Source organism: Mytilus edulis, chromosome 1 (assembly GCF_963676685.1).
Source record: "Mytilus edulis chromosome 1, xbMytEdul2.2, whole genome shotgun sequence".
NCBI lineage: Eukaryota > Metazoa > Mollusca > Bivalvia > Mytilida > Mytilidae > Mytilus > Mytilus edulis.
In genome coordinates, this window is record NC_092344.1 from 92,536,462 (window position 1) to 92,559,276 (window position 22,815).

At 32.2% G+C, this 22,815-nt stretch overlaps 1 protein-coding gene across 1 annotated transcript in view; it reads right to left on the reverse strand.

Annotated features, from left to right (window-relative positions):
• Positions 1–22,567, reverse strand: part of LOC139495386 (protein-serine O-palmitoleoyltransferase porcupine-like) — a 30,348-nt gene extending 7,781 nt beyond the window's left edge. Inside the window, exons 1-9 of the mRNA XM_071283696.1 lie at positions 22,484–22,567; positions 15,022–15,268; positions 14,084–14,300; positions 13,716–13,759; positions 12,096–12,283; positions 9,722–9,828; positions 8,555–8,668; positions 8,094–8,194; positions 41–117 (exon numbers count right to left, since the gene is read on the reverse strand). Coding sequence (XP_071139797.1) covers positions 41–117; positions 8,094–8,194; positions 8,555–8,668; positions 9,722–9,828; positions 12,096–12,283; positions 13,716–13,759; positions 14,084–14,300; positions 15,022–15,250 — 1,077 coding nt within the window. The 5' untranslated portion in view covers positions 15,251–15,268; positions 22,484–22,567. The remainder of the gene's footprint in view (positions 1–40; positions 118–8,093; positions 8,195–8,554; positions 8,669–9,721; positions 9,829–12,095; positions 12,284–13,715; positions 13,760–14,083; positions 14,301–15,021; positions 15,269–22,483) is intronic.
• Positions 22,568–22,815: the final 248 nt, after the last annotated feature.

Here is a 22,815-nt window from a genome sequence, read left to right on the forward strand (position 1 = left end):
ATGTGAGTTAAATTGTTGGTACTTATTTATTTACACTCACATGTAACAAACTACTAGCTGCATATGTAAGAAATACTGCAATTACAACTCCATATGGCTGGACTACTAAAAACACATCTGAAACAAATTCATAATAGAGTATACTTCTTTTGAATAATAGAAAATGAAATAATACTCCTTAAATGATCTGCAATCTGAACTAGTTGTTTGGTCCTACTGATCATTTGATAATGATAATAAAGGTTTTAAGTGGGTCTCATTGGGGTCTAAGCGTGACGCGGGATTGCCGATTTTTTGTAAGCGTGACACGTGAAAGTCAAATTATTGTGGCGTGAAAACGGGAAATGAGGTCTTGCGGGACCCGGGAAATGACAAAAAAATGAGAATTGCTTACGTACATAGTGTAAGCGGGATACGGGAATCTGACAAAACAGTAAGCGGGATCCGGGATCGGAACCCCCCAATGAGACCCCCTTTTAAAACTGGTTCTAAGTTCAAGCTCTAATTTTATCACCTGTACATTTGTCATTAAGGAAGCAAATATAAGTTTCTTTATATCTCTTACAGATTTTAAGATATTAGGCCAAAATGCAGAAGAGTGGTAAAAATAGTCATTAAAGGGAAATATCTCCAAAAAGGAGTTGTCTGACCATTTCACAAATGTTTCATACTTTTTATGCATTTATTGTTACAATAGTCATTCAATATATTTCAGGAAAATACAAATAAGTACATGATTTTTTTAGGTTTAAGTACAATATGCCAAGTTATACACAAAATCTTTTAAAAAACTGTGACACTTTGATCAATTACTGTAACTTGACATGAAAAGAAACCTTAAACACAAAAAAGTGTACACAAATGTGCGTCATGATGTCCATTACATATCTATTAATATCAATAATATGTGCGTCATGATGTCCATTACATATCTATTTATATCCATAATAAGTGAGTCATGATGTCCATTACATATCTATTTATATCAATAGTATGTGCGTCATGATGTCCATTATATATCTATTTATATCAATAATACGAGCGTCATGATGTCCATTACATATCTATTAATATCAATAATACATGTGTCATGATGTCCATTACATATCTATTTATATCCATAATAAGTGCGTCTTGATGTCCATTACATATCTAATTATATCCATAATAAGTGCGTCATGATGTCCATTACATATCTATTTATATCCATAAGTGCGTCATGATGTCCATTACATATCTATTTATATCCATAATAAGTGCGTCATGATGTCCATTACATATCTATTTATATCCATAATTAGTGCGTCATGATGTCCATTGCATATCTATTTATATCCATAATATGTGCGTCATGATGTCCATTACATATCTATTTATATCCATAATAAGTGCGTCATGATGTCCATTACATATCTATTTATATCCATAATAAGTGCGTCATGATGTCCATTACATATCTATTTATATCCATAATATGTGCGTCATGATGTCCATTACATATCTATTTATATCCATAATATGTGCGTCATGATGTCCATTACATATCTATTTATATCCATAATAAGTGCGTCATGATGTCCATTACATATCTATTTATATCCGTTTTTAGATGGTGACGTTCCCTTGTCACCATCTTACGGTGTTTATATATCTCAACTTGTACGATTCGCTTGTGTATGTAACAATGTTTTAGATTTTAACGAGAGAAATTTATGTATTACTGAAAAATTATTACACCAGGGTTTTCGATATCACAAACTAGTCAAAACATTTACTAAATTTTATCATCGGTATAAAGACATCATTCGTAAATATAGCTCAACATGCAGACTTCTAATACGTTCAGGTATTTCACATCCAATTTTTTATGGTAATATTCTTTATAAAGCACAAAGGTGTCAGTATTCACCTCAGAAACTTACAAAACCTTTGAATAGACTTATTAAGAAGGGATATAATTACGATACTGTTGTCAAGTCATTAAAGATTGCATATTTTGGCGTTAATATTGAGTCACTGATAAGGTCTTTGCATCGGAACTAAACACATTATTTTTTAAAAACAGTTGTTGGCATGACACGGGTTATGTTCTTCTCATATATGTTATGATGGTATGATACTAAACCCCTAACGGGAAGGATTGTGCCTGATGTTCATATGATGAAATCATAATCTTTCAGTCAGTTTAATTGAAGTCTGGAGCTGGCATGTCAGTTAACTGCTAGTAGTCTGTTGTTATTTATGTATTATTGTCATTTTGTTTATTTTCTTTGGTTACATCTTCTGACATCAGACTCGGATTTCTCTTGAACTGAATTTTAATGTGCGTATTGTTATGCGTTTACTTTACTACATTGGTTAGAGGTATAGGGGGAGGGTTGAGATCTCACAAACATGTTTAACCCCGCCGCATTTTTGCGCCTGTCCCAAGTCAGGAGCCTCTGGCCTTTGTTAGTCTTGTATTATTTTAATTTTAGTTTCTTCTGTACAATTTGGAAATTAGTATGGCATTCATTATCACTGGACTAGTATATATTTGTTTAGGGGCCAGCTGAAGGACGCCTCCGGGTGCGGGAATTTCTCGCTACATTGAAGACCTGTTGGTGAACCTCTGCTGTCGTTTTTTATTTGGTCAGGTTGTTGTCTCTTTGACACATTTCCCATTTCCATTCTCAATTTTATATCCATAATACGTGCGTCATGATGTCCATTACATATCTATATCTATTTATATCAATAATACGTGCGTCTTGATGTCCATTACATATCTATTTATATCAATAATATGTGCGTCATGATGTCCATTACATATCTATTTATATCAATAATACATGCGTCATGATGTCCATTGCATATCTATTTATATCAATAATATGTGCGTCATGATGTCCATTACATATCTATTTAAATCAATAATACGTGCCTCATGATGTCCATTGCATATCTATTTATATCAATAATACGTGCATCATGATGTCCACTACATATCTATTAGTCATGATGTCCATTACATATCTATTAGTCATGATGCCCATTACATATCTATTAATATTAATAATACGTGCGTCATGATGTCCATTACATATCTATTAGTCATGATGTCCATTACATATCTATTTATATCCATAATAAGTGCTTCATGATGTCCATTACATATCTATTTATATCCATAATATGTGTGTCATGATGTCCATTACATATCTATTTATATCCATAATAAGTGCGTCATGATGTCCATTACATATCTATTTATATCCATAATAAGTGCGTCATGATGTCCATTACATATCTATTTATATCCATAATATGTGTGTCATGATGTCCATTACATATCTATTTATATCCATAATAAGTGCGTCATGATGTCCATTACATATCTATTTATATCCATAATAAGTGCGTCATGATGTCCATTACATATCTATTTATATCCATAATAAGTGCGTCATGATGTCCATTACATATCTATTTATATCCATAATAAGTGCGTCATGATGTCCATTAGATATCTATTTATATCAATAATACATGCGTCATGATGTCCATTACATATCTATTTATATCCATAATAAGTGCGTCATGATGTCCATTACATATCTATTTATATCAATAATATGTGCGTCATGATGTCCATTACATATCTATTTATATCCATAATAAGTGCGTCATATATCAATAATACATGCGTCATGATGTCCATTACATATCTATTTATATCCATAATAAGTGCGTCATGATGTCCATTACATATCTATTTATATCAATAATACGTGCGTCATGATGTCCATTACATATCTATTTATATCCATAATAAGTGCGTCATAATGTCCATTACATATCTATTTATATTCATAATAAGTGTGCCATGATGTCCATTACATATCTATTTATATCCATAATAAGTGCGTCATGATGTCCATTACATATATATTTATATCCATAATAAGTGCGTCATGATGTCCATTACATATCTATTTATATCAATAATACATGCGTCATGATGTCCATTACATATCTATTTATATCCATAATAAGTGCGTCATGATGTCCATTACATATCTATTTATATCAATAATACGTGCGTCATGATGTCCATTACATATCTATTTATATCCATAATAAGTGCGTCATGATGTCCATTACATATCTATTTATATCCATAATAAGTGCGTCATGATGTCCATTACATATCTATTTATATCCATAATAAGTGCGTCATGATGTCCATTACATATCTATTTATATCAATAATACATGCGTCATGATGTCCATTACATATCTATTTATATCAATAATACATGCGTCATGATGTCCATTACATATCTATTTATATCAATAATACGTGCGTCATGATGTCCATTACATATCTATTTATATCCATAATAAGTGCGTCTTGATGTCCATTACATACAGTACGCCCAGAGAGTATGTAATCGCGAACTCTAATCACCGATTACCGAGTGTAGCGGTGTGACTCCGCGAACCACGGATTATACTCCCAATTTCCTCCAAAGATTCTCTCTCAACACCGCGTGGCTGTTTATTGGTTTATTGCCCATCGGATGTACTGAAAATTAATGACGCGTGACAACATCATCGGACTAGCCAGATTTATTACCTTTGTACATTTAATCGATCTTGATTGCACCTGTGTGCTTTAAAATACGTTATTTAAATGTCCTTTCATTGTCAGATAAAAGTGTGACATTTTTACTTAAAATAAGATAATTATTCTTGTATGTATATGCCCATGTCATTGTCATATGACATACAACATACAAACGTATAAAAATACGAATAAAACACTTATTTTGTATTTTCATTATAGTCCGATCAGGTCATAATTTTTGTTTTTTCAACAAAGACGATTTTACCACAATTAGAACCTTTTATGACCTACTCAGTGAGCAATATTTGGTTCATTAATAGTTCAATATTATATAATTAATATCAACTGGCTTAAAACAAAATGATGTTTTTTTACGGTAATATGTCCAATCTGAATTAAACCCAAGAGTTAATTTATCGGATCAACAAGTGAACTCTGTTACTTTCAATTTATTTTGAAATGTAAAATATTATGTTTCACTACCTCGGTAGATTACCGACTTGAAATATTTGAATTTAAAAAAGAAACTGTAAAATGACAAATAGTTTTGTATGCAATGTGGCAGCCCTATATTCATAAATACTAAGATACATTTGCCGCCCAGACACAACACAATAATCACAACCTTAAGATATTTAATTATATGGAGAAAAAAAATCATGTGTTTTTTATCCGTTATAATCTGTTATTGATCTTTAATTATTTAAAATAAAATTGGATTGGCGCAATCCGTATTTTACTGCTCCTTAAAAGTCCTCGGCGAAATATAAAAAGAAGTATTTCAACAATTATAAAATAGAATATTTAAATGAAATTATATCGTGTTCTACAAGAAAGAAATATGTAAAAAAAAATGTGGATCGGATTTTTGCGATCGGCAAATTTTCACAGAGGATCTCTACCAACGCCCATCAGGAACTGATCGACATGCCTCCTGTTTTCATCTACCATTAATATATAGTGTTGACTATGGACGTATAAATAATGTCCGGTTCTATGTCCTTTGTTGACTGAGAAACGTAAAAATAAAAGGCTGATGTTGGTTAATTCAGAAAAGTAATACAATTTAGAATCCGGTTAATCAATTGTAAAAGTACCTTCTAGAGCCTCAATCTTAACGCACACAAATTTATGTCAATCATTACAAAGCAAGTTTAAACCTTGAATGAGTTTTCCCACGGTTATCCAGAAAGGTCACCTGAGTTTACTGTTACATGATACTATTTCCAACCATGTAAAAATCTCGTGGACAAAATTGATGTCACTATTTTTAGCATTCAATATTGTGAGCAAAGTCAAGTTCAAGTTCAACTACGCACTGTTGATCACTGAGATGCATGTCGTCTTCCCACGGCAATTAATTGCTTTAAATTTTTTTAAAGATCACTGTTCTAAATACAACACAAAAATTTACATTCATTGTGCGTAAATGAATATTATGCAACGACGAGTTGATGCAGCTATAGAAGTATTCCTGTTGTAGCCGAAATGTATTAATTATCCTAAAGTAATGCTCACAAATCGTGAAGAGAAAATGCCGTAGACTTATTAAGCATAAGGAATGGTGAAAAGTATTTTCTTTTTTTCTTGCATATACAAGTTTTAAGACACGTAATTTTCTTTCTTTCTCACATTTTATACCTTCAGCGTTAATTTCCGTTTATTTTCACGCAAATATGTCTCTTTTCGTAAGTTATATAAATTACCGATAAAAAAAAACCCGAGGTCATAATCAAGTATAGTTTTTTTTTTTATAAAACTTTAATGCAATTAAAAGCATTAACAAGAACCTTTTGCTTTTTAAAACTTTTATTTTGCAATCGTAAAATGGAAATGGCATTATTAGCATTAAACAGATAGTGAATAATATTTTCTTTTTTACTTGTATAAAAAACTTTGAGACGTGTCACTTTTCTTTAAACTACCCTAATTTATTCAGCGTTAGTCTCCGTTTATTGTTACACAATTATATCTCTTTTAGTAAATTAAATATTTATTTTCTGATAAAAAACGGATGTCAAAATCATATATAGTTGTTTTAAAAAATTGATTTAAATGTACAGAGTAATTAAAAGAATTAACAACAACGTTTTGATTTTTATTTTAATCTTTCATTTGTTTCAAGCAATCAGATATAAACTGATAATCAATAGACAGGAAATACAATTGTTTAATTACATTAGAAATCTCGCATACCTTGACTGTCGCGTGCCGGCATAGATCAGAAGGATTAGGGCAATTAATTACCTGGTGTGACACCGCGTCACTCCAGACTGGGAGAGATGTCGCTAATACAATAAACAAAAGGTAACGGATTTACGCGGAAGTCGGAGGGTATACTCCCAAATTTCTCCGAGAATTTAGGGAGTGATGTCGGAGTTTCCTGGTGTCACACCAGGAAAAAACTCGGTGTATGGAGTTTGGGATGGCTTTCGCGAAAATTGAACTGTATCTATTTATATCCATAATAAGTGCGTCATGATGTCCATTACATATCTATTTATATCCATAATAAGTGCGTCATGATGTCCATTACATATCTATTTATATCCATAATATGTGCGTCATGATGTCCATTACATATCTATTTATATCCATAATAAGTGCGTCATGATGTCCATTACATATCTATTTATATCCATAATGAGTGCGTCATGATGTCCATTACATATCTATTTATATCCATAATATGTGCGTCATGATGTCCATTACATATCTATTTATATCCATAATACGTGCGTCATGATGTCCATTACATATCTATTTATATCCATAATACGTGGGTCATGATGTCCATTACATATCTATTTGTATCCATAATAAGTGCGTCATGATGTCCATTACATATCTATTTATATCCATAATATGTGCGTCATGATGTCCATTACATATCTATTTATATCCATAATATGTGCGTCATGATGTCCATTACATATCTATTTATATCAATAGTACGTGCGTCATGATGTCCATTACATATCTATTTATATCAATAATACATGCGTCTTGATGTCCATTACATATCTATTTATATCAATAATATGTGCGTCATGATGTCCATTACATATCTATTTATATCAATAATACATGCGTGATGATGTCCATTACATATCTATTTATATCAATAATATGTGCGTCATGATGTCCATTACATATCTATTTATATCAATAATACGTGCCTCATGATGTCCATTACATATCTATTTATATTCATAATACGTGCGTCATGATGTCCATTACATATCTATTAATATCAATAATACATGCGTCATGATGTCCATTGCATATCTATTTATATCAATAATACGTGCGTCATGATGTCCACTACATATCTATAAGTCATGATGTCCATTACATATCTATTAGTCATGATGCCCATTACATATCTATTAATATCAATAATACGTGCGTCATGATGTCCATTACATATCTATTAGTCATGATGTCCATTACATATCTATTAATATCTATAATACCAACTTACAGTTTTTTAACCAGTAATGCATGGGTAAATTCCAGTTTGTGACCACATCTACTAAGGATCTAGGTAGTTCTATATTCTGTGGTTTACTGACAGTCAATCCCCTAAATTAAATAGATTACAAAAATTTTCTTACATCATGATAGTGATAGGGCATTTCACTTACAGTATAAACAAATTAAACAGCAAAAATTCTAATAACATAGAAAGCTTTTATCATTAGGAAAACAATTTAAAAACTAGACATTCTGCATTTCAAAAATGCTCATTTTCATAAAATAACTTTAAAGTGATTTCATCCCTGTATAATCATTCGAAAATATAATTTATTTTATGTTTCACACAGATATATGGATCAATGTTCTACTCACTTCAGGAGTAATAGTTTTTATGCAAATTAATACACAATCATTTACATATTAAAAATCAGAATAGTTCATTAATAAAATGATACATGTACTCACCACATGACTTCAGTAAAACCTAACCCTGCCAATGTGGCTGATGTTTCTGCTACAAAACAAATAAAGTAATGACTAAACCGAAATGATTGTGCATCTCTGTAGGCTACTAACCACCTGAAAATATAAGGAAATATTTCACAAACAAACCATAACATGAATTAACCAATCTTTTTTCATAAAAGTGAATTCCAATGAAATTTGAATAGAAACTGTTTCATTAAAATGTCATGTGCTGAAATTAAATTTGCTTGGGGGAATATCTAATCTCTAGAAAAGTCATCAGAAGTAAGTAACTAAAAGCATCAATGAATTCAACCACCTGTTTACATAGTTGTTGATAAAATTTAAAATAAATAGACCAGTTTGCTACAAGAACATTGGTAAATATAAATATGGTTTCAGTTATAAAAATCAATACCGGGTAACAGTTTAGGCATATATAAACATTGTTTGCAATAAAATATAACCAAGAGCTCAATGAAAAACTACTATTTATGGAAAAATCGTTTTTGAGATACAGCACAACATGTGACCCCCGTTTTTTTTCACAAAAAAACTCAATATTTCTAAAAAAACTCAATATTTCTAAAATAAAATTTTGAATCATCATCACCAAAAAGTATACAGATCTTAAGATAAATATAACTAAGAAGAGCATTAAGTTTTAAGCAATAATTATAAATTGTTTTTGAGATATGACGCAACATGTAAAAACACAATCCCCCTTTTTTACAAAATACTAAAAATAAAATTTTGAATCATCACCAAAAATTATACAGATCTTTAGATTAATATAACTAAGAAGTGTGTAAAGTTTTAAGCAATCATCATAAATCATTTTTGAGATACAGCGGGACATGTAAAGAAAAACACACCCCCATTTTAGTTACAAAGTCCCGTAACTCAAAAAGTTTTAATCTTATTTTCACCAAAAAGTATACAGATTGTTTGCCATCATAAGGAACAACTAACTTTCATGAAATTTGGATGAGTCATTCTCAAGTTACGATACGACATGTTTACGCCAGACAGAAAGACGGACGGACGGACGCCGGACATTTGTATACTATAATAGGTCCCGTCAAAATTTTGACGTTTTTGACAGGCGTATAAAAAGTGAGATTGTTTATCAATTGCAATATAGACTATAATATTGCTGTATCTTACTTTTCACCACTATCCAGAATAAGCCACTGAGTGAGACAGGTAGAGACAGTTAAACAGACTACAGTCAGAATAATACTTCTTATTACTTTCAATAACCATCCAAAACTCTGTAAACAAATATAAATTTATAATAGTAATTACTCAGATTAATTTTCTATAAAAAACCAAATTACTCTCTGCATCAAACATCAAATCTCTTTTTGGTTTGGTTTTAGCAAATGCAGACTGATATTAAACTACTTTCCCTATAGAAATAGTTTAGACAATTATTTTTGCTTGGGAAATTGCTGAAACTTTGACAATTCAATAGCATTAATACAAATTTTGTGGGCATACATAAATCAAACCATAAGCTAAGCAACATAAAAACAGAAGAGACATTGAAAGGTCCACAAACAGTAATAAAGGTGTGCTTGTTTCCTTCATCATTTAAATAATCCATAGAAGCCTAATTGTGTATGTCTTAAATTCAAGTTAGGTATACCGGTATGCATCAGGATTGGAAGACAAAATAATCCATAGAAGCCTAATTGTGTATGTCTTAAATTCAAGTTAGGTATACCGGTATGCATCAGGATTGGAAGACAAATTGAAATACCATGACAATATCTTTGCAAACAAATACTTGACCATTCAAAGTGAAGAATAAAATTTATAGTGTTTTGTAATATTTTATCTTTAATTGTGTGATCTTTTGATCTTGTATGTTTAATTCACCTGTCTGTATAATATTGCTACATGTATTGATAATCTAACTTCTCATTGATGTAATGACCAAGGGTCCGGAAACGGTCATATATGCCAGACATGACCGATTCGGAAACTCAAAAGTCCTAAATCATTTATTGGGATTTAGGTCAAATTTTATTTTTCAACAGAAATAATTTCGGTCATTTCGTTGAGATAGAGTTTCAAATCGCCATTTTAAACATATTTTTGTTTTGTTATCGATTTTATGTAATTAAACTGCCACTCCAGTAAAGTGTTATAATCCTGAGGGCCCTCTTAATAACTATATTAATGCCTCGGGGAGCTATTGGCTAATGACCGCTAATCTCTTTACCTGTGTTTTAAGTTCACACCTGGCTATTAATCACAATCTCCGAACTAATATTATGAAGAAATTAAAATTCTATACCAACTGTCTTCATTATTTAATTACTTTTCAGCTAAGACAATTGTCAATAATGATTTAAAATTAAATTAAAACTTGATTTAATTTGAAAATTGAATTAAAACTTGATTTAATTTACGTAGAAAAAAGATTTTTTTCACTACTAACACACGTGCTTTGTTTACTATGATACGCATGCCTGAAATTCTCTTCCGCAGATTTGACACTAAATCGTAAATTTAAAATGATTTCTTGCTAAATAAAGCAAGTGCAACTATTTTCATTAAACAAAAACAATGTTTTCCTGTGAATTTGATAAACAAAACTAATCCCGGAAATAAGTCCGGAATTTTTGTTTTAGTATTGTCGCATTACATCCGGTTTGAATTTCGACTTCAGAATCGAAAGAAACGTAAGCGATGACTGAGAAAATTACGATTTTGAGTCATTAAAATCATTTTTATTCTTAAACTGTTGCCTTCCCTTAATTGCTTTTGATCGATTTTAGGAAAATGGTAGGATAAATCATGAAGTAAACGCGATGCAACAGTGAAACAAGTTCGTTGATGCTACGAGTATGAGCATACTCATGCAGTAATGAGATTTTGACAATCTGTTTTTGAAAAGGGGCACCAACTTTTATGTTATATGAAAATGACTGAAATTAGGTGAAAAAATTTCCGGATCCTTGGTAATGACTCATGATGTTAAACTTATTCTTAATAATTGTACACACGATATTGGACATTTTTTAAGTATTCTCACATTGAAGCTATATAAAAAAAAAAGATGTGTGTGGTATGAGTGCCAATGAGACAACTCGACTTCTTCCAAGTCACAATGTATAAAAATTTAACAATAATAGGTCAAAATAGGTCTTCAACAGAGAGCCTTGGTTCACACCGAACAGCAAGCTATAATATATGTTAAGATCATTTTGGTTTGCATTTCATGAATCAGTAATTGACAATATTGCTAAAATACAATCATGATTTAATAATTACATTAGATGTATGTTTCATTATAATATTTTATTCTGATTGGCTAACTGCACATCACGTGTTATTCCGTAAGCAGTTGCATTGCTCAATACAACTTTTCACTCATGATAACACGTGCTCCAACAATAAAGTGCACAGGTAAATTAAATAATAATTTCCGCGCTTCATACAAAATGTACTTCGGTCAACGCTTTTACACCCCAATAAATTTACAAAAAGAAGCATTCAATTCTTAAATAATTAATTAAATTTAACTTACAAAACCTTTAGTGATATTCTGCTGAACTGCTATTGTGTAGTCATGGTAACTAGTCCAAGGACCAAATATAACTGTGCCAACACAGAACACATACCCTAAGTAACTATCTGCCCTAGGCATATCTGTTTTTTCACTTGATATGTCAAATGCTAAGCCAATCAACTTCATTGATAAAATTATCTGTGCACCTGTAAATTAATTTTAGCATTATGAAAGTATTTTCTTTGAGATGAAGATGAAGAAACTCTCATAACAATAAACCATAAATTACAGTTAATCTGCAAAGACATTTTGTTCAAAGGCCTTTTATAAGTTCTCAGAAAAAAGGGAGAAATATTGACTAAGGTAATGTGCTGCAGAACATTTTGTCATTTTAAAATTATCTGAATGGAAGGAAGGAAGACTTCTAATATTAATAATACGTGTATACAGAACAGGGGTTCAAAAAACAAATTTTTACATAATTCTAAGCAAAATTGTAATTATTCTGTAACAAGTCCACAACAGTGTAGATTTAATGTTTTTGAAAATAAATTTAAAACTGCAGTGAGAAGATTTAATTTTTGTTGCATTGTGTGTAAAATTTTGTCTTTTTGATGATATTCATTGGATAGCTTATTTAATTATTCACTTAACAAGTACACACCCGTGATATCGCGGGTCCGTGACTGAATTAAAGTATATAACTATGCCTAAGCCTTATTTTAGTAATTGGTATTGTCATCTGATAAAATCATGTCGATTATAAGATACACAGTTTTCTCTGCTTTCAAATCTTTCTGTTTGAACCCGTCGACCTGGAACTTATCAATTATTGGAAATATTAATTATTTGGAAAACAAAAGGTCCAGGCTATCCAGGAATGGGATATTTTTTAATCAACAGCATTGTCCTATATTAGTTATCTTAGAAAGTCTTGCTGATTGCTGAATAAAGCTACAATAGGGAACAATTTGACAATGATTGAATTTAGTAGTGTCAGCCCTTTGATTATGACCCGTGTATATAGCAAAATCCTAAATACACCGTTTGGTGGTGCGCCTGTCAAATGCGGAACGTACAGATAAGGTAATAGCTAACAGGTGAATATACTATTGGTATCGGTATCGGATTAGACCCGGAACTTGTTAATTATTGGCAATATTAATTATGTGGAAAACAAAAGGGTCTGGAGTGGTGTAATTTTTAATCTACACCATTGTCCTATATTAGTTATATATAGAGTTGAATTCTATGATTTGTCGTTTTTACCCGATGACGGCTGACAAATTGGACCTCGTAATTTTAGTATTTAGATGTGTATTGGGTTTGTCTTGATAGCATCTGCAGTTCTGGTGAAACTTACGACTAAGATTGATCGTAAGTATACTGAATTGTTCATGACTTACGACAAATTTTAGTCGTAAGTTTTTTGTGAAATTGACTCCAGATTGTTAAGAAATTTCCTAAGATGTAAGATATAATTTTTAGTTGAATTTTGATATTCCTAGTATGAAAAATATTTGAAATACTTGTCTACAGATTATACATGCATCATAATCAGCAAGGTATTCATGTAGGTTTGATCTTTATCTATGCCTATGGTTACATAATTTACTAGTAAGTGTAAACATAACTTACCTCTAACATTATGCCAATCTTTTCTCTGTACCAAAACAAGTTCACTGTAAAAAGTAAGTGTCATCTTAGTTGCTAAAATGCTTGCCACTGATTTTACTATAAAAATGTCATTCCAAATAACATTTTCTTGAGAACATTTTTTTTCTTAAGATAATTTAAAAGATACATGCATCAGCTAAATTTTTTGATAAAATAGAATTAAACCATTTCATATCATGCAATATGGAAATTCTTGCTTAACTTCAAATATTACAAAGGCTCTACAACTCTTGCATTTAAATTTGAAAATTGGATTTACCCAAGTGGAGAAATATAATGTATCACACAATGCAGTGGTAGAATCTATATCTTTTGTAGCATCTACTCACCAAAGTACAATAAAAGTCACAATAAACAAGGACATGACAGCTCCAGAATAGGATCTACAACTTCGATATGACATCAGTAGTATTACATATCCCAGAACACCACACACTAATATATACACAATGTTCTTCTCAAATATAGAGTATAAAGCCATTCCACCAAATATTGCACTGGTAAGATGTGGAAACCATGACGGCATAAAAGATTCTCCTTTGCTATCTACAATGTATAATTCATAGTATACTGCCTGTGACAGTGCCATGTGTAAACAATGATTTACAGTAATATGTTTTTACATTTATGATTAGGGTATTACTTTTATATATCATGAGTAATGGAAATTGTGCCAAGTTCATGAAATAACAAGTTCCTGTTCTAACTAAGCTAATTCATTCTGTTGTTGAGTCCAACATTTATATGTGCCATAACTTTGCTTGTTCAAATTTTTGGTCAATTATTGCTTTCTTTTTTTTTGTCTTTTTGTAGATTTTAACCAAATGCTCTGTTCATTAGCAATTTGGATTACTTATAGTGTCATAACTAATAAAGAAGATTCATAGAAATTTTGGTCCCAATTAGCTATGCTTTTACAGAGAATATTTATATACATTTATGTTTGGCTTTTTTCAAAGATTCAATATGGTCGCTATTGTGTCTATAGGTTTGGAATAGTAATTCAATGTTGAAAAGTAAAATGTTATGAATTGAAGCATTTCATAAACGTATTTACACTTGGTATTAAGCAGAATTTTATCTCTGAATGACCTTAGATCTGCCCAGAATAACCTTCTGACGTCAAGCAACAATCACTTTTTAATTGTGACGTCAATTTTTTCAATGGTGATGTTCAAGTTTACAAGAACTTGTGTGATCTTATGCAATGCCAGACAAATTTGCATACAAGTGCAAATACATCTATTGAAACAAATATGAGACATACCTGAGCCTCCTAAATACAGAGTTGATTTGAATACAAAACACATCAAATATATTGGAAACAATGAATGTGATGCTTGTGATAGAGTTGGGATGACACAGTTATTAATCAGTTCTTTGAAAGGTATTCTGCCATATTCTTCAACATCATCAAATTCATAGTCTCCATATTGTGCCATCATATCCTGAAGCATATCTTCATCATACATGTCATCATAGTTATCATATTCCATGTTAAGTACCAGTTGGTCCTTTAATAAATAAAGAAAAAGTTTAGTTGCATGCCTAAATAATCCCATGCCAAAAATATACGACGTAAAAACAAACCTACATTTATAAAAAATTCCTTTTAACTGGATTGCCGTCTGGGATCAAAATTTCAGGGACTGAATTTTCAGCTCTCCCTTGACACCATTTGTGAGTATGGTCTTGAGGAAACGATGATAGTCCGTCGGAAGGGGACGATAAATGGCTGACCCGTGTTAAGAGAGAGCCATATCTCTTGCACGTTAAAGACACCCTTGTAGATTTTGAAAAAGAGCAGGCTAATGCCGCTACAAGGCAGCACTCGCACCCCCAAAGTGGAAAGGGATTAATATAAGTTGCAAAACTTGTTTCCCAATCCACTATAAATAAATATCTTTAAACTAATTATAATACTGGATTGCTAGAAAAATCCATGGATGTTAAATAAATATATGATTGAATCTGAGCAGCCACTGTCATAATTGGTGGTACTCAAAACAGTGGTGGTAGTAGGTAGGTTAACATCATAACATGCTGAAGTGCAATAGTGACATTGCAACAGTAACATATTGACAGCAATACTGAAGTGTGATGGTTTAACTGTGATGTTGACATTTATTTTAACACTGCAGTCATGGCAGTGCGATGATGTCTATTATTAATCAAATGTGAAAGTCTGATGTCTTGCACTTGGAAGATCTAGATTGATTTTTGATCATTTCAAAGTCCACTTCCTCTATTAAACAGGGTAGATGGAACAATATAGTTAGAAACAATAGACTTTGTCTTCTTTGAAACATATTTATCAATTTTGATATTGGTGATGAATTGCATTATATATTAGAATGTAAATACTTTGAAGAAAACTGGAAACATTGTCTGTCACATTATTATTTAAAAAATGCAAATATTGTCAAATACAAACAGATTGTATCTTCAAAAAACAAATCAGAATTAATTAAACTATGTAAATTCATAAAGATTATTCAAACAGGTGTATGTGCTCTCGGCTAAAATAGACTTCATATATTGTCTTAGCAACAATTTTGTTTGTTCTGTCTTGTTGTAAATATTGTTCATAATTGTCTTCTCTTTACCTATGTATATGGTTTATTGCCTCATGAGTCCTACATAGATATAATAAATATATATTGGAAAAAAATGAAAAGTACATGGTTATATTTACATGTATGTATATTGAAAAAATAAATAAAATGTTATTAGCTTTCAGGCTGTTTATAAACATTCAGCACACTAATCAGTTCTTCAGGCAGTATATTAATAATCAGCAGTCGTATCAGCTCTCAAGAAAGTTTGTGAATGTTTAGCGGTCATATCTGCTCTTTATTAACAGTCTGAAGTGCCTAGATGACGACTGAAAGCCTTTATAATTATTACCATGTAGATAATATGTGATCTTTCTTTCTTTATTTTTTGGAATAGCCATATTCATATAAAATGTCTTTAATTCTAAAAAAAAACGAGGCTTATATTATAAGGAAATTGATTTTTTAGACTGAATAACCATATCATTAATTTTTGAGGATTTCAGGTTCATCAAGACAATTTCTTTAAAGACATTTTCCCCAATGAAATATAAACGATTGGAACAGTTTACCTGAAAATGTTGTCTCTGCAAAGACCCTTGATAACTTTAAAATACAACTTGATCATCATTGGGAAGATATTATGTACCAGTTCAAATGATAAATTATACAATTATTTGTATCACAAATTTTTATTGTTTCTGAATATGAGTGGATTGGCATTGGGAATAAATTAAGTACCTGTTCTAGTTTTTCAAATATTATAACTAACCATTTATAATTTGAATTATCCGTTGACCAAGAGTGACCCATAAAATGCAGGATTGTTATGAGTTTAGTTTTTAGAACAAGTACCAATTTGGGTGGGCTATCAAAGGATTGAATATCCCAACACATGAGCCCTAAAAAGTTTCTACAAATATAAACAAGTTAGACTTAATAATACATACTCTACTAGAGCTGAAGTGATAAGTGGAGTACCCCAAGCCTGGGCAGTGTCCTGGGGCTGGTAATATTTTTGGCATTTAAAAATGATATGCCAGATGCAGTTGCTGGGCTGATTAAAGTTTTGCAAACGACACAAAAGTTTATTCATCTGTAGTTAATGAGCAACAACTCCAGGAATTGCAAGCTTATTTAGATAGATTATATAAATGTGATTGGTCCAGGAAATGGAAATTATCATTTAATGCAAGTAAATGTAAAGTAATGCACTTTGGTCAAAATAATAATTTGTCTAGATACACAATGTTAGATAATGAAAATGATTATGTCCAGGTTAATCCTGTTACTGAAGAAAAGGACTTAGGAGTAACTTTTGAGCCTAACCTTAAGTTTAACAAACATATATTACTAACTGTGTTTAAAGCTCGGCAAGTCTTGGCATTTCTTTTAACTATTTGGAAAAAGATATGTTTATTATTTTACATAAACCAATTATACGTCCCTTGTTGGAATACTCCACCACAGTGTGGTCACCACATTTAAAGAAAAATATAAGGAAAATCCAAAAAGATACAGCTACAACCTAACAAACTAGTACCTTGTATAAGAAGTTAAGTTATGTAGAAATTTTCCGGACCATACGAGTATTTTGACGTTACATGTATGGTCATGACCATATGGGTATATACTCATATGGTCGGGGTAATTAACACATTTACTGTTAAGACTTTACTTTTAATAAGGTCTGATCCTTCTAGTTGTCACGTCATTGAGAAGACGCTATCAAAGGTCGATTAATTAATTAATTAAACGATCAACTAAAAAACAATAAACAGTTTCATACAGTAAATTTTACTCACTGGTCAATACTATATAGTAAACACATTTTATACCAGTCCTATGGTCATTACAATTTATTATTACAAATGAATGGGAATATGTCGTCTTGGGGAGCTAACTTTCAAATATTTCTGAATAAACTTTTACAAAAGAAGTCAACTGTTTTACTAACTGATGAAAAGGTTGAAAGGATAAAGAGTCTTATAATTGACACTAAAGACGGACAGAAAACAGATACACCCAGATTTAGACAATATGTGAAAGACAAAGGCTTCCAACTTGTAACTTGTGCCGTTTTAGGTTTAAAGAATGAGCTGTGTGTTCCAACAAAAGAGGTTAGAATTCTACATATTATGGCTTTGGTTAATTTTTAATCTTTACATTAATCAGCATTAGCAGTTCTTTAGCAGCGCAATATTCAGAATTTTCCTATACATATTTTAGTTTTTACTTGCTGTCATCGCATCTTATATGGTTTTTAATAGTTGTAAAATAAACAGGCGTTTCTAAGTTTAAAAATTTTATTACAAAAATCAGAATATGCATGTGGTATGATTGTCAATGACACAAATCTCCACCAGAGACCACATGACTTTGAAGTTAGCAAATTTAGGCCTTCAACAATGATCACTTTATTCATTCTGTAACTCTTACTAGCTTATTTCTTATACCTTTCTTTCGTTTTTCCCCTCAGGAATGTGAGAGACCTGGCCTGCTTGCACACTGGAGTCGTGTAGTGACAGTCGAAAATATGTTCAAGACTTTAACCCTTTAACCCCCAATCCTGCCTGTAGGCGTGATGGCGACAACCATTATTTGATGGCCCGTATGACCCTCCATACTTTTTTTGAACTGCCCCAACTGAACTGTCATAATAGCAGGGACTTCAACCAAGCAGTTCATGGTCCATCAACTCTTCTCAGATGTCTGTTCATGAAAATTTGGCACTTTGAAAGCCGTTTAAGAGTTCAAAATCGGAAAAACATGAAAAGTAGCCAAAATCAGGTGGGGGGGGGCATCTTTTGATGGCCACTACGTAACTGGAAGTGACTGTTGGTAAAAACTATTATCATATATGCATGCATAGGTGGTATAGGAACACAACGAGGTATAATATGGCCAATAGGAATCTAGTCTGTAAAATCTAGGTCACCGTTTTGTCAAAAATCCATAAAAACGGACATTTAGGCAGACCTGACTTGACAATAATAATTCCCAAGCAAGACACTGAAGTCCAATATACTCCCAGCTAGCATGAATGGACTACTGTAACTATAGGGTAATACTTGAATGACAAAAAAACACAGTCTTGTCGGTGTTCACCTCTCAAGGTCGTTTTGAAATCTGAAAATAGACTGAAAATTACCATTTTTCACTGGGGGTGTCCAGGGTTCAAACCCACGAGAAAATATTCCACCTCCCGCCCCACCCCCCAGCCATGCCATCTGCCCCAAAATCCCAATAAGTAGTTTAATAGATGAGCATCAGTTACAGCATCAGGAGTTTGCTCATTTGCATATAATTTGCATATGTTTGCAAATTTTCAAAAATGCCTGATTTCCCAAAAATGTCTTGGGGGCGAATGAGTTAAAGCTAGTTCACGAAGGAACTCGGTCTCATACAGGTTATCACAAATTATTCAAAGATGTTGAGGATACTTTTTACGGCGTCCCGAGAAGCCTTTGTAAGGTATTTATTAAAGGATTTGTAAAATGTGCGTGTAAGAAACCTCAAAATAACATAGCACCGTTAAAACAGATTTCATCCAAACATTTTATGCATAGGGGTCAGTTGGATTTAGTTGATAAGCGTGCAGATCCTGACGGTCCATTTTGCTGGATTACACATTACATTGATCACTTTTCCAAATTTAACTTTTTCTGGCCACAAGAACGTAAATCTGCCATTGAAGTTGCACATAATCTAAAGGTACACATATTTTCTGTCATTGGCCTTCCGTTCATTTTACAACATGACAATGGTCGTGAGTTCTCCAATGATATTAAATGAGAAACAATAAAGATTTGGCCCGGAGGAAATGTTAAGATTATAACTGGTAGGCCTAGACATCCTCGTACTCAAGGTCTTGTAGAGCAAGTGCATAATTCATTACATAGATTACTTGCCGCAAAACGATCTGAAAACCCTGGTTCTGGCTGGCTTGAACATTTGTACGAAGTGCAGTACTCTTTGAACACGCAACATCATTCAAGTATAAAGGTAACCCCATATGAGGCGCTCTTTGGTCAAAAGGCAAACGATGGGGTATTTGTAGGAACTAATGCAACTGACGAATTTATCAACATAGAAGCCATTGAAATGTTTATAAGCGAGGATATACCAACAGACATAGACTCACAGACGGACAACGATTCACAGACCGACATTGACTCACAGACAGACAACGATTCACAGACGGACAATGACTCACAGACCGACATAGACTTAAAGACGGACAATGATTCACAGACCGACATTGCCGCACAGACAGACATAGACTCACAGACGGACAATGATTCACAGACCGACATTGACGCACAGACAGACATAGACTCACAGACAGACAATGATTCACAGACGGATAATGACGCACATACAGACATAGATTCACAGATGGACAATGACTCACAGATGGATCATGATTCTGTAGCAAAACGTAGGCGGATTGATATAGAGACAGATATTGATTGTATAATCCTGAATGATCTTTTGACAGAAGAAACTGATACAGTATCAGAAACATTGTCGTTGACAAATGTCGACTCAACACATGACAAAATAAGGCAAATAGTGGAGAAAAATTATAAACACTCTGTTCAAAACACCATGCGTAAATACCATAAAAAGATGTCCAAATCTAATGCACATATTGTAAAAGGCTGTTTTGTTACTGTGTGTATACCAGTAGTTGATAGGGCATCTGGTGATTTACCATGTTTATTATGTCAAGTAGATGACGTCACCGGCAAAGACCAAAGTTTATTCAAGTTGTCCTGTCAATATGGTATATTGCAATCTTATTATGATATTGGTGATCTAGAACTTCTGAATAACACTGTAGATACATCAGAGTGGTCCAATATCTCGGTATCTATGCACGCAGCTGCTAAGAAGGCTAGCTTTTCCCTTGCTAGCAAACAGTGTATTTGCAAAGGTTCATGCACAACTAGAACGTGCAAATGCAGAAAAGCAATGGTACTGTGTGGTAGCAAATGCCATCCTAAAACTATTTGCAAGAACACAATTAGGGATGATAACTAACTCGTGTAACTGTGGCTTCAATATGTAGTGTTTTTGTATAATCATGTAACCTTTGAATTATAAAATTAATCTATTTTCATGTAACTAAGGTTGTGTTTTTTTTTAAGGTAAAGTGTATTGTATTATTTCAACGTTTCTTATGCATATTTGTAAAATACCTATATGGTCCAAATACTCAGGCCCGGCCCGTTAATAACCAAACGAGTATATACTCATACGTGTATGGTTGGACCATATGAGTATACCCATATGGTCATGACCATACGCGTATGGTCCAGATACTCATATGGTCCGGAACAGAAATATTGAAAGCCTTTGGCCTTCTTACACTTGAATACAGAAGAGATTCTTACGATATGATACAAGTATATACAGGTTTACATGAGTTAGATGATATTAAATGGCAAAATATGTTTGAGTTATCTACAAATTCTACTAGAGGACATCATTGAAAATCAATTAAAAAGAGGTGAAATTCAACTCTACGTCTTCTCAAGGGATCATTGATAAATGGAATAGTCTGTCAACAGAAACAGTTTGTGCAGAATCTGTCAATATTTTTAAAAATCTTATTAATGATGAACATTGGAATGGGAAAAAGTTTAATCCTACATGACATCAGATGACATAATATAAATGCAGCAGTATCTAGACTAAATGTGACAAGTATTTAAAATAATGTGGAACCCATAGTATACCAGTACAGTAAAATATTCGTTCTAGTTATGTCCACAGCTCAGTTAAACCATTGTTATCTTATATAAAGTTAATTACGAGGCGGCAATAGAAGTTATCAACTTAATGAATGCCGCAATAATCCAGGTAGGTAGGTCAAACCAAAATGTAAGAAACACTAATTCACACTGAAATTACTCAAGTATGGACAAACCTGCCCCATGATCTCAGGCCTAACATCCACTAGATGTATAAAAGTAAAATGAATTTTGCATTTCAAAAAGATACAATTTATTTTTTGTATTTTTGTAAAGAAAAATATTTTAATTATTTGATTAGCAGAAAGTTATGATGAACCTTAAAAAAGATATGTCAGCTAGAACTGTCTCTTCCCGGTGGAAGACAAAATAGAAAGATCTACTAATTGAACAGTTGTGCTTTTGTATCATTTACCTAAACATGTAAATGAATCAGGCAAAATTAATAACTCCTTTTGGATTTTTACACGCCGGGCTTCTTATTGCCGGATGTAGCAATAGTATTGAAAACGTAAACCAATAACGGAACGAGACAAGTTTCCGGCGTTGTAAAAAAGGGGTCTTACTTGCATGAATTAGACTGCTTTCTTCGTAGCATTAAAAACTGTGATAAATGCTTTAGCCTAACCAGCTTAGTAATAAATAAACAGCTTATTTTAGATCCAAGTAGATTATTATGCGCATGTGGCTGTAGATGCAAATGTATGGACAACTGCTTCAAAGTAGAGTATATAAATAGAAAACTGT